The sequence below is a fragment of the Pipra filicauda genome, unplaced genomic scaffold, assembly GCF_003945595.2.
Source record: "Pipra filicauda isolate LSUMZ 115617 unplaced genomic scaffold, ASM394559v2 scaffold36_size6622888_pilon, whole genome shotgun sequence".
In the NCBI taxonomy this organism is placed as follows: Eukaryota; Metazoa; Chordata; class Aves; order Passeriformes; family Pipridae; genus Pipra; species Pipra filicauda.
In genome coordinates this window covers 2,387,423-2,401,023 of record NW_024104498.1, presented here as the reverse complement: position 1 = coordinate 2,401,023, position 13,601 = coordinate 2,387,423, and the positions used below count along the sequence as shown (strand labels likewise).

Sequence of the window (13,601 nt, the reverse complement as noted above, 5' to 3'; positions counted from 1 at the left end):
TGATTTTGCCATCTCCAGTGGCTCTTGCACTGTGAGCTCTCTCCATATGAGTCTGGAGGTGACTGGAACTGAGAGGTGATTTGGGCAACTGTTTTGGCCAATACTTGGCTCGTTCCCTGTCTGAGTGCCCCGACCTGTGTTGCAGAAGTAGCTCTGCCGTGTCACACAGGGTGCTGTACCTGTGATTCAGGTACCCACACTTCAAGGTACTTCATACAGGTACTATATTAATACAGGTACTATAAAACTCATCTGCCTCTCACCCTGTCCCTTCTCTGGGCATTTTGAAGCCAGGCTCCTGAAATATAACTCGTGTATGTCATGGGTTTGCGCCTTTTTTTTTTTCCGGTTTGCTTTTTTTCCAAAATATCACTGTAATAATTACAGTAACAGAGCGCCTTCTGTGGAGTTAATGTTCTTCTGGCTTAATGGCCCCTGGTTATTCTCAGGCCATCAACTTTTCCCAGCTGGTCATCAATCCCAGAGAACTGCCTTGTGCCTCCATTATTATTGCTTAAATACATGACATTCCTGGTGCCTCCCAGTGCTTGTGGGTATTACAGCCTATAGCTTTTTTCCCCCCTTGTTTTCAATATTGTCAAAGCATTATAAACAGCTGGTGTGAGAATGTTGTGGCTGTTGGCTGTGAATTCCTCTGACAGTTTTGAGGTGTGAGTTTTGTAGCCTCCAAGTGAAAGAATCTGAGCGAGGTGACTGAAAATGAGTTGCCTGGAGCAGCTGCAGGGGCTCAGCCCCCATGCATCATTCAACAAGGAGCCAGGCAATACCTGAATGTCTCATCTAAAAGACTGTTCACCAGTAGGAACATTTTTCAAACAAGATCTGGGACAGATGTTCTGGGAGGTGTTAATGTTTATTCTGTAGCCTCAGCCCCCCTCCCCAAGTTTCCCCAGCTCGGCTGATGGTTGCTCTTGTTTCCCAACAATTGATGGATTCTGCGGCAGGCTTTTTTAAAAGAAACAGGGATGTTGTAGCTCAATAGGCCAGAAACCAGCAGAGATTGTATGGGTGAAAATGCCTTGCTGTGTGGATATTCAAACCTGTGTGAGTTAACATTGGTGCTGACTCCGTTTCCTTTAACCTCATTAGCACTTCATCTTGCTTTCCCAAGCATGCTGGTGGAGCAGCTAGTTCACCTTACAGCCTTTTGCTGGGTAATTCATCAAAGTGGCAGGTGAAAGCTTAAAGGAAAATGCATGTAAATACTGCATTAGGAACCTTGACTCACAAAGGCATGAAGACTTCTACCCATATCATTAGCTCTGGATTATAGTCCTTAGATGTGAAAGAAAAGGGACTTTGCTGATTGGAGGAGATGGAGATACAAGACTTGCTGGTTGTATCATTGCACAGATTGTATAGTTTCATTATTTTCTCTTCAATTAAAAAGCAGTCTTCTCATAGGAAAAAAAAAATCTCAGACTGCAATAGTAACCACTTATTACTTTCAAAATTAAACATAAGTTACGGCAGTAAAACACTCCCATCAAATATCTAGTGATTTAGTCACTTGATACATGTGGCTGATAGGAGGGGTGATTATATGTCACCATAACTTCTCCTCGTTGCTAATAAACCTCCCAGGTTTACACCTGGAGACATGCTGGGTGCATTTGTGGTGGTGTGAACAGTGAGATCCCATAGAGAGCCACAGGGTTTGGCCTCGAGGTGCTGAGGGTGCAAGATGGGTTTAGGTTGCTCACACTCCTCAGAGCCAGTGGATCCTGTCGCCTTTTCAGCACACCAGAGGATCAGGCCAGTGCCAGAGTGCAGGGGACAGCTGCTGGCAGCAAGTGGTGTGTCTGAATTAAACAAGCCTGTTACTCACCAGGAAGGTATAGGAATGCCATCCTTCAGGGTTAAGGATGAAAAGAAAAATCTGATGGACACCCTTAGGGAAGAAGATCAGTAGATCAAAATCATTGAGCAACCACAGTTCAATTTCTGTGCTGGTTTTGGTTTGGGGTTTTTTTGTGGTGAGTTTTTGTTTGTTTGTTTGTTTTTGGGAGGTGGTGGGTGGGTTTATGTGGTGTTTGTTTTTTGTTGTTGTTTTTTCAGAGAAACTGTAAGATACACACCAAGTGCAAGATACTATTTCATGGAGGGCCACCAAGGCACACCTTCAGTCAGTCTTTATTTACCTCACAGTTCATTGTATTCTTGTTAGAAAGTAGCACTTTGGGGATATTGTTAACCTTTGCTCCTTTTTAGTTCTCTTGCTGAGCAGTAGGTAGTGACATACTCCTCTAATTGATACCTGTATAGGTGGCATACTCCAGTAATATGATTTATCATGCATTTTCATTTTCATGAAAGCTTGTTTTACTGTCCTTCCTCCATTAGGTCAGCACTCACTGAGCAGGCATCTCCTGTTCCATTTTACTGTGTAACTTTTGAACATGACCTGACAAGCTACAAAAAGTTCAGTGCACTAACTCACTGTCATGCCAAATACACACAGACATTAATGAGTGTTGAACCGTAAAGGAGGTACAAGAGCACTGCAGTGGTTATGGGACCAACCTGCAAATACCATGCAAGGACTGGGCCAAAGTATAGTGTGCTACTTCCCTTAGCACAGTGTCCTGATCCCAGGATTGAAAAGCTACTCGCACATGAACTTAGGAGGACTTAGGGTTTATTATTTCCTGAAAAAAAGTGGAAGAGGAAGAATAAAAAATACTCCAATTGTAGCTTGTTTATGGCAGGTGGAAGAAGTGCAGTCCTAAGCAGCTGGGAGCAGTATAGAAGCTGTTGTCATTTCTGTGTAGACAGTGGAAAGGAGGATTTACACAATGGGCTCAACTCCACAGAGGAATGTTAAAGGCTAATACACCTATACCACATTTTCCCCATCTACAAAACATCCAGGTAACGCGTCCCCAGCTAGTTGGGAAGACTGCTGGGAGTGATTTATGTAAATTCCCTTGTGACTTTTGCTGTAAAATGTGCCATTTCTGCATAAAACACAGTAATGCAGTGAAAAGGAAGATGTCTACAGCTAATCCTGAGCTCCGTGTGTCTCTGCAGCCGTTAAAGATGCACTGCAAGAGCTGTGCCTTGGTGACCAGCTCCGGGCACCTCCTGGGCGGCAAACAGGGCGACAGGATCGACGAGGCCGAGTGCGTGATCCGGATGAACGACGCGCCCACCCGGGGCTACGGAAGGGACGTCGGGAACAAAACGAGCCTGCGGGTCATCGCCCACTCCAGCATCCAGAGGATCCTGCGGAACCGCCACGAACTCTTGAACATGAGCCACGGCGCCGTGTTCATCTTCTGGGGGCCGAGCAGCTACATGCGCAGGGACGGCAAGGGCCTGGTGTACAACAACCTGCAGCTGATGAACCAGATACTGCCACGGTTAAAAGTGTACATGATTTCTCGCCACAAGATGCTCCAGTTTGATGACCTGTTCAAACGGGAAACCGGGAAGGACAGGTGAGAACTTACCGTGGGTGCGGCCAGGGGGTGTTATACAGGAGGAAAGTAGTCTGGTTTATATTATACGGCCATTTCAGAGCTGCTCAGTGGGACAATCACACCCATTAAATCCTCTGCCTCGTGAGTCGTAATGTGGTATGACACATCAAATAGGATCACTGGTAACATAAGTAAAAAACAGGCATCAAAATTATTTGTATGGAGTATTATTGCCTCACCAACTCAGAATACCAGAATCTGGATGTACTGTTTATACAGCCAAGGAGGCAGGAGCTGTTTAAATCTCACTTTGGGGTAATATACCTTAAAGTTTTTTCACAGATTCTGAAAAATTAAAATGGATAGGTTATGTTTTCTTATAGAGGAAATGCCACCATTCAATGAATTATAATAGCTGTTTATTGAATTTAAGCATTCTCGGAACATTGCAGCTGTAAAGCTTCTTGTAAAACAAATAAACATTAGTCATACATTAGGTGCTTCAGAACAGTTCATCTTATATTTGCAACTGGAAAATGGAAAGTTATTATGATAGTTACATCTTTATGAGACTGTTTATGAGACTTGTAGGCTGATCTTCAAATCAAATTTTTAGTAAGTGACCCAGTGCAGGACTTGAGTATTTTCACATACAATGTTTGAAAATGGGCATTCAAACCAAACAAAGAAAGACATTTATTTTTAATGAACTTCTATTTTTTTACTTATTAAATATGCTGCTGTAAAAATGGAAAACAGGGTCCCCACTTAGGTACAAATGAAGTGGGAAGTATATTGTGCAGTAACTCATGGTGAGGTTTTCTAGCTTACAAATACAATACACAGACACCAAAGCTTGAAACGGGGCTCAATCCTCTTGTGGACAGGGAAGACTCAAGAGCACGGGATTAATTTTCTGGGCTACACAAGAAAGGCAGAACCAATGGTAGAGGAAACTGTTGTATCATTTGCTTGGCGTTTGCTGCCTTAGTCACCCCCCACATGGTTTGCTTGCAAGCTCTGCTCAGTTACAGTGGATCAAAGGGTGGATCTGAGTTTGTGATTGACTTGCCCTCACACTGGAGCACAGAGCAACTTAGTTTCTTACCAGTCAAGGTCCTTTTCTCTTCATCCTCAAATTGGTGTGTTCGGGTCTCTGTCAGAAGAAAAAGGAAGAGACAGGGGAGGTATCCTGCCAGTTGTGATGTGTTTCAGTCTTTTCCAGAGTACAGTGAAGTGAGAAGGTGAATTAAGCATTTGAACCCTTCAAGAAAAGTGTAGAGGGTTATCGTTATGCTCAGTATTTACAAAGGCATGAAAGCCAACAAAGCTGTAATTGCACTGTAACACAGGGAACCCTCCTTTCCTGGATTGGGCTTTCAGTGCAGGATCTGGAGCAGTCCCCATTTCTGGGGAACAGTTCACCTCCTCTGCTTCAGCCTGGCCAGTTCTGCCACAGGGAGCCAGGGTCCCATTCCCTCCCTGGCACTGCCAGGCTCCTGTTCTTATTCTGAAACGTGCTGTGCCATTTCAGGCAAGCTGCTCTTTCTGGTTCTGCATCAGCCATCCAGAGCCAGAGGCCTGTAGTGAATGTGTGATCAAAGCATTTCTTTTTCTGCACGAGCAACAGACTTGGCTCCTGAAGTATTCTCAGGGCACTTGAGCCATTAATGACATTGTAACACGTTCATACTGGACTCAGTCATGGGCACCCTGAATTCCCAGTGTGAGTTAAGGGCACTCAGATGCCAGCAAAATTCAGCCTCGGGAACAGGCCCTGTTGATTTTAATAAACTGCAGGATCTGCTGTGTGTGTGAACCACTCCTTTGGAGGGCACAGACAGCATACTTGAAGGACTGAGAAGATTAAAACGGGAGATGAAAATAAATGAATAAGCAGCACAGAAGAGAGGGAAGATGAAGAGAAACACAGATAGGAAGGAATTCATAAGGGGAGAAAATTTACGTGGCTGTGGGGGCAGGAGCAGAACGTTGTATAGCCCAGAATGCTGCTCTTCCCTGGGAGGTTTCTGCTGAGCCCTTGGCATTAGTGCCTACAAAAAACAAAGGAGGGAGAGAGAAGCATGATTGCAAGGTTGCAATAATCAGACTATTCATTTCTGTCTTGAAAATGATGAGAAAAAAGGTAATTGGATGTATTGTGCTTTTCAGAAAAAAGCTGATTTTGAAATGGAGAGAGACCTTCAGAAAACATTGCCAGTTAAACAGTGTGGTGAAAGACAAAGGCTGCAGAGCGATATACTTGGCATTATAAAGTAACTATACTTGAAAATAACTTTATAATTGAATAAGGGTATATTAAGAAAATATGATTCAGAACCAATATTATAGTAATTAGATAAAAGAAGCATAAATGAAATAACTGCAGGAAGAGTATTTCCATAGAGATTATAAATGAGATTTTGGTGGAGCAGAAAGGCCTTTAATTGTAATTTAGTGTGCACTACAGAATTATCAGCGCTGTGTGTTAGTTCATCATATAAAAGAATATCTGATAATTTCCCCTAATAAGCACATGACAGTGTTTCATATTCTTTCATTACAGCTGATTAGGTATAAAAGCAGTATTCTTTTGTTGGACTCTTGCTCAGATCTTTTATGAAAAGGCAAGACACTATAACCCCATTTCTATGTTGCTGTCCTACGGACATGGTATTTAAAGAGGCCAGAGTGGTACTTGAATAAATTTTTTAATCTTTATTTGATTGTTTAGCTTTTAAGCTGGTTTATTTATATTCAGTTATTCTCTATTTGTTGAAAACACTAAATTACAGTGTAAGTAAGTGTGTGTAAGCAAAAAGAAAACTAACCCAAGAGACAGCCTGGCTGGGTTGCCTGACCTGTGCAAAGCCTTTGGTCATGGTCCAGCTACAATTGCTCCCTGGGTTTTGGAATGTAAGGTGTTAGGTACCTGGAACAGTGGCCTTGTGCAAGCTCCAGAGTACTTTTAGCCTGAACACGTTCCTGAATTACCGAGTGATTCATAGCTCAGAAACTCCCAGGTGGCAGAGAAGCAAGTTTTGTAAGCTTTTCCCTACTTGTTCCCTTTCCTAATAATTTTGAGCTGAAAATTCTTATTTACTGTTTTATATTGTTGCAGTGCCTGAAGGTCTCTGCTGAGCTTCTGACCTAGCTATGACATTGTGACAAACTGCACCACCAACCCCGAGCTTCTGTGCAGAGTCAGAAAATAAATAAGGGCCCATAATTGGAAATAATGAGATGCTTAAAACATTGTCCAAATGCCAGCTTAGCCTGAAAGTCTGTATGTCAGGAGCAGTATAAATGTGTTTCAGGAGTGCACATGTTACCAGGCGACCCACAAAGGACAGGACTAATAAACTGGGCTCCCCAGCATCCTTCAGGCAGATTTGGTTAAAGAATTCCCTTATTTTTAGAAGCATCTTTCAAGCAGCCAGCACTGGTACTGCCACTTGGTTTTTTTCTTTGCAGTAGTTCTAATTCCCTGAGGAAATGGGAAACTTGGTACAAGGCATTCCTCAACCTGACAGTGCTCTAAACATCCCCCTCCTACTGCCCTGTAGGTGACCTACTTGGACCCAGCTTGTTTTGCATTAGCTTGGGAAGCTGCATGGTGGCTCTTTTTGCCTGAATTAGATGTTAGTGATTGCTGGCATTTGCCTGCAGTGGCTTTTGTGGTCTCAGGTCCCTGCTTCCAGGACTGTTCCACACAGTGCTGTCACTGGGTAAACTGTAAAAGATGGCCTTGGAACTTGGGTCAGAACCTGGGATTCCCAGGTGACTTCTCCAAAGAGAACCTCGTCTTTTCTCCTGTGTTTTTTTTTGGTGGAGGTGATGTCACAAAGTTTCCCAGGTATCAGGCAGATAGAGGTGTGGGGGAAGAGGGTTAATGTAGGTTCCATATTAATCCAATCTGATACAGTGCCCACACCTTCCAGGAGCCTGCCCTTGCTCCCACACTGCCTCAGCTTCAGTGAGAGATGAAGGGAGAGCCAGTCACTGTGACAGGCTGTCAGCAGGAATCTGAGCCCTTTTTGGGCTGCAGATGACACAAGCTTGAACTTCTTCCTGCGGGACTTTTCTAGCTGAGTGAGGAGCCATTAGGGAGACCTGCTGTCTTTAACAGTATTTGAAAGGAGACCTTTGAGTGAACTCATTTTCTCTGGAGCAAATACCCTACTTTATGTGCCTCCATGTCTAAGAGAGGTGCCAGTCCCTAACATGCCCTTATGACACCTTTAAGACGTGCTCCTCGCTGGCATTTCCTTGATCTTCCCTTTCCAACACTGCCAGCTCTCCAGTGGCACAGAGCCAGTGCAGGAACTTAACACAGGACTGGGAATTCCAGTGCACGTGCCAGGCAACCAGTAACCACTACAGGACCCAGCTCTTATGCACTAAACAGCATTGGCAAGCAAATGAGAGGAAGAGGAAATGTTATTGTTGCCATTTTGCAGCTAAGAACCTGTGACACAGCAAAATTTTACACCCGACTTGCAAATCCCTTACATCTGTGAGCAGTTACATGGAGATATCTCCTATTTTGCATAAATAATGCTGGGATCAGCTGAGCTTCTTTGAAAGCCATCTCCCAGCCTGCAGAGAAGGCCAGGCGAGGGGCTGCCTTTGAGGGCTCCCTGGCAGTGCTCTGTCAGTCATATCAAAGGTCCCCCCAGGCAGGGATGGCACTGGGGGCAGGCAGAGGGGCAGTTCCCAGGATGAAGGTTTCCCAGGCTGGCAGTGGGACAAAGGCAGAGCTGCAGCCCAATAAGTTTCTTGCCAGCAGTCACAGCGAGTGGCTGGGAGCTTCTAGAACCCAAATCATGGGTGGGGTGGGAGGAAAGAGTTACAACAACACTCCAGGCCAGATGTCACTCAAGCAGATGGGCTCCTCTGTGTGCTGTGGGAACAGCATTTTAAGCAGCCCCTTCATCTCCCCGTGATGCATCTTCCCAAGCACTTAGTGTGCAAGCTCCATTAAGCGATTACAGATGTGCACAGATTACTAGCAGCAGAATATAAATACAGGACATGAAGTTTCAGTCACTTAAAGTAAATTCACCAAAAGGTCAGCTAAATATTAATACTGTTGTGCCCGAAATTAATTACAGCTAGGGCAGTTTCTGCACAGGTTAGGCCACTGGCAGGAGACACTAAGCAAAATCACTACAAGATGAACGAGCAAAGTAGTCGTGGTTGCCCGAGTTTCGCAGCCTTTCATGAGAGTGAAAAAAAAACGCCGAGAAACTGGTTCGGAATTTTTTCAGGAAACAAATAAATAAATAAATCTCAAGAATTATTTGTCAGCTTAGAAACTTAATTATGTTTTTGCTTTCAGGAAGATATCCAACACTTGGCTTAGCACGGGCTGGTTCACAATGACTATCGCATTAGAGCTCTGTGACAGGATAAATGTTTATGGCATGGTGCCACCGGATTTCTGCAGGTAGGATTTTATTTTGGAACCATTATTAGCCAACACAGTTAACATTACAGATAAATATCTGAATCTTTTAATCTTTTTTTTTCTCTGCAACGTGTCTTCAGTCCTCTTAAAGCAATTAATTAAGATGTCCCACAATCTCATTCTGAAAACAACAAAAAGGGTTTAATTATGTTATGTAAAATATTAAAAAATGTTGTTTGTAGTGTGGGAGAATTAATCCATCTTGCTGGTTTCTTTTAGTCTCTGAATATTTATCAGCTAAAAGTAATGCAATAATTGGCATGAAATTAATCTGAAGAAAGTAGTACTGGAAAACATGACTTTTAATTTGTTTTTCAAGTTCCCCCCAAATTAATAGAGGAACAGCATTCTCACAGTGACTAGCTTCTAAATTGAACTTTCTGTGCAACTCAAATTAAGATTGTTGTACCTCTCTGACATGAATCCCAATTTTACAGTAAACTAACTTCCTAAATAATCCCCACCAAAGGTCTCACCCAGAATGTGGACACAGAGGATCAGTCCCACTTGGGTGGGGCACGCAGGGTGTGGGCCACAAGTGGCAGAAGGAGCACACAAATTCTGCCAGTGGAAGCTGTTCTATAAAGTAGCAGCTAGTGCACATTTTACAGCCCTGTTGTGCCTCCAGCCCTGTGCAGGACTCAGACCCAAGGTCCTGGTTAAGGTGTCCCCCTGAGGATCAGTGATGATACAGGGAAACGGTCTTCAGAAATTCTGCTGCTGGACCAAAATCACATCAGCCACATGATGCACTATGAATGCATCCAGATTTGTTTTACATCAGCAATCTTTATGCTGCCAGAAGTCTCACCTGTCCATGCATTTCCAGCCCAGTCCTGTGGCCTTCCAGCACCCCGTGGTTCCATGCCCGTCAGTCCTGACCCCGCTGGCACGGGGCTGGTGCTGCCAGTCTGCAACGAGGCATCAGTGAACATTTCATCTCCTGCTCGCAAACCCCTTTCACTAAGAAGTACTTGCTTTAATTTTCTATTGCAAGTGCAGTGATCTCACTGAAGTCTGGTTCACTGGCTAATTCCAGGTGCCTTTCAGGGGCAAGGAGAGCAAGGCTGCAGTGCCAGGTCAGTGCATCTGGCAAAGAACAGGACTGCTCTGACTCAGGACTGCTTGGACTTTCCTCTGAGCACTTAAAAAGGATCAGTCAGGAGTCTGCATTTGTCCTGGGCACATAGTAGAAATCCCTGAAGAAATCACAGTATAAAACGTCAACACTAAACTCCACTTTGTGAGAATTTCTACAAATTATAACAAAAGACTGATGATAAATGCTGTGATGTACTGCCAGGCTTCATCACGAATTCTCTAAGGAAAATAACAAACTAGATCAGATATGCCAGACAACACAAATACCTTCCACAGCACAGCACCTCAGCTCCCCTGTCAGTTCAGTTGGCCAGCACATACTACTACAGCTTCTGTAAGTGGCTGGTCTGTCTTACTCCAGAAAGGGCTGTATTCCAGTGGTACATGGAAATAATAATTATTAAACTGATGATCTAAAAATGCAGAAGACAGCATTTCACTGCAAAATAATGCACAGTCCTGAGTTTTCAGCCAAAGTCTGAGTAATTTAGATACATATGCATCTTTAAAAACAACAAACAACAAACAAAACAAACAAACAAACAACACTAAACCCAAACAGTTTTTAAGAGAGGCTAAAAATGTTACTGAGACCATATATGAAAGGCATTCATAGAATTGATACACTAAAATTGAATGGATATAATGTTAAATTATAACACAGGAAAGGCTGTAAATTAATCCTACCACTGGTGTAATAATGCCTACAGCCCCCATTAAAAAAAAAAAAATCTTAACATAAAAGTTCGTTCACCTGGTTGTAAAAGGGAGAAAGGTCATTTCTTAATCAAAATAATATGAAGTGTCTGTACTTCAGCTTGATTCCCCAGATGATGAAGGGGAAAACTGTAGTTGCCATGCCTGGGAGAAGCTGTCCGTGAAGATCTATGGGAGCAGTGTCTTGCTATAAATACAGTTAACCTTCTTAGTTTGCTCTTCAACCACTCATTAAGAAGTTAAACAGTGCTTCCTTTCAAAGAAATAAGACAGCAGAACAGAATAGCAGAAAGAAATAGTCTGTAATTGTAATAACTCTGTAACGTGTGTGTGCGAGATGGTGTGGGTACCCTCGTCGCTGTGCAACTAAACAATCATTAAGATCAAAAGAAAAAAAAAACACCCCAAAATCTTATTTCTATTCAGAGTTGATATCACCAGATTTGAAATTTCAGCAGATAGGTACCCATTCTTTTTTAAGTACTAATTAGTGGAGTAAATAACGAGTGTGGCGATCGCTGTCCTGGAACTAAATTGGTTTCACATCTGTAACGTGAAGGACATCTCAAAGGTACCCTGAACATCATACTGTTGATTCTGCTGCAAATTATTAGCTTAAGATCATTAACCAAATTGCTTTGCACCCATGCAGGAAAAATAGCCTAGTGAAGGAGTCTGGAGTACGGAGTAAAAGATTTGTCACTGTTAATTGCAACAAGGTGTTTTAGATTCCTTTCTATTGACTTTCACTGGACACTGAGTTTTAGAGCTGAACTGGAATTGGTGTCCTGATTGTTATAAATTTTTTGTAGTTTACAGCAAAGCTATATGAAATTTCAAACCCCTTTATTTTGCTACAGATTTATGCTGTAGTAAGGGTTAATGGCTTGGTATTGCTCTCACGCTGTTAAATACTTCTGATCTGCACATTCTGTAATAAGATGGAAGCTTTTGTGCTTCCATGCACATCCCAAAGATTTTTGTAGAGTGTGTGCACCTCTCACTCTTTGTCACAAGACAAACAAGCCATCTTGCTGTATTTTTGCCTTATTTTAACTAATTTAACTAATTATTTTATCTGATACGAATAATTTTTTCTCCAATTATGGAACCAGATCATTTTCCTGTAAGAATCCGCATTTGACTGCCAGGCCTGTTTGCCTGAAAATTGGCATTTGAAATACTTTCATTTATTCCTTTGGGTACAGCTTTTAAATCTAGTGTTTTCTTACCTCCCTCTCTCCACTTCCAGTTCCTTTAAATCAAATGCAGAGAAGCAGTTGTTGGAAGTTACATTTCCTGGAGCTCAAGAGGGGCTTGATGGAAGAAGAGGGGCTCGCAGGACTTTAAGCTGTATGTGAGAGAGTCCTGCCCTTTGGTCCATATGCTTCACCTCATTACCTTAATAACAAAATGCATAAATGGTTTGGAAAATGGGGCTAATAATGGAGGTCAGGGAAATGGGACCCTGGGAACAGAAGGCAAAAAAATTATCCAGAAATCTTCATAGTCCTGGCACAGCACCTTGCCCATCACTCAACATATTAATGACACTTTATTCACCCTTCAAAATATGAATTATTTTACAAAGTGAGCGAGTGCCTATAGTTTTAGAGGGTTGATTTATAATGGCACTTCATTTCTAAAGGGAGAGGTTGACCAGAATGTGATACGGCGTGGCCTGGTTTTTCTGCCTTGTTTCTTTTGAGGCCAACAGTGTTCACTGTGCTTTCAGCTTTGGCTGGGGGTGGGTACCATCTGTGGGAAAATGTGCACTCAAGTGGCAAACAGTAGCTGACTGACATGGGTCCAAGCACTTACACGGGTGCTGTGCTGGCAGGCTACCAGGAAGGAAGTGTAGGATATTTTACAGAGGAACTTCCCCAGATTCCTCCCAGCTGTGATATTAATATGCATGCAGAGTCTGACAAAATACTGATTAATGTCCAGTATCAGTCAGTGATAAAACAGCATCTGTTTTAATGTTAATAAATGAGGTGGCAAGCAATTTCCGTATAGAAATTACTCATGCATTTCATTTGCTGGTGACACAAGCTAATTGCAGAGTTAGAAGATAACACAGCACAGCTAATTTGGGTTATGGTGTAGTTACTCAAACCAGAGTTCAAATCCAAAGTTTACCAGCATGCAATCTGGGGGAATCCAGAGACCTATTTGTGTAGTAGTTCTTAGCAAAAATAAATCCCATGAAAATGTATTCTGTTAGATTTACAGTAACCATACAAATTATTAAGTGACAATAAGAAGAGGTCCAGTGTATCAAAAAAGTGAAAAATTAATTGAAGATTGACCTTTAATAGTTGTAGCTTAAAAGTATTAAATTTCTATAGGAAGGGTAGTTTTTACATTACAAATATGTTTTCTGTAGGTAAGGTAATGAAAGATTTTGTTTCACTCTTATATATTCCGGAGAGAATATATTTAATAAGCTTAGAATCCATCTTATTCTAGAAATGTAATTTTATTGTTATTCTGTTCTTGGAAGATTGATCACCATGTTGTGTTACAAGGGAGCCTGATGGATGGAATTAAAACGTTAATCTAAGGCACAAATGGAAAGCAGCAGCAATATCATACATTACCTCTGCATACACAGTATGGATAATGGCAAAATAAGAAAAATTAGAGAATTGCTTAGGTGACAGAATTACAAGTAAAAATAATGACCAGGACAGAACACTGACAGACTGTGGATGCATTCAATTGAAAGTGAGCTTAAATATTAGCTCTTCAAAATGGAAATAATCAACTGTATATTAGAGCTGACAGCCTGGAATCTGCATGAGATTTCTTGCTCTGTACCAGGGTCCTGTTCAGCCCAGGCTTTAACACAGAGCAGCTCCAAGGCT

At 42.3% G+C, this 13,601-nt stretch overlaps 1 protein-coding gene across 1 annotated transcript in view; it reads left to right on the top strand.

Annotated features, from left to right (window-relative positions):
- ST6GALNAC5 (ST6 N-acetylgalactosaminide alpha-2,6-sialyltransferase 5) overlaps nt 1–13,601 on the top strand; it is a 70,881-nt gene that overhangs the window by 53,943 nt on the left and 3,337 nt on the right. The window contains exons 3-4 of the mRNA XM_027746115.2: nt 3,052–3,461; nt 8,785–8,892. Coding sequence (XP_027601916.1) covers nt 3,052–3,461; nt 8,785–8,892 — 518 coding nt within the window. The remainder of the gene's footprint in view (nt 1–3,051; nt 3,462–8,784; nt 8,893–13,601) is intronic.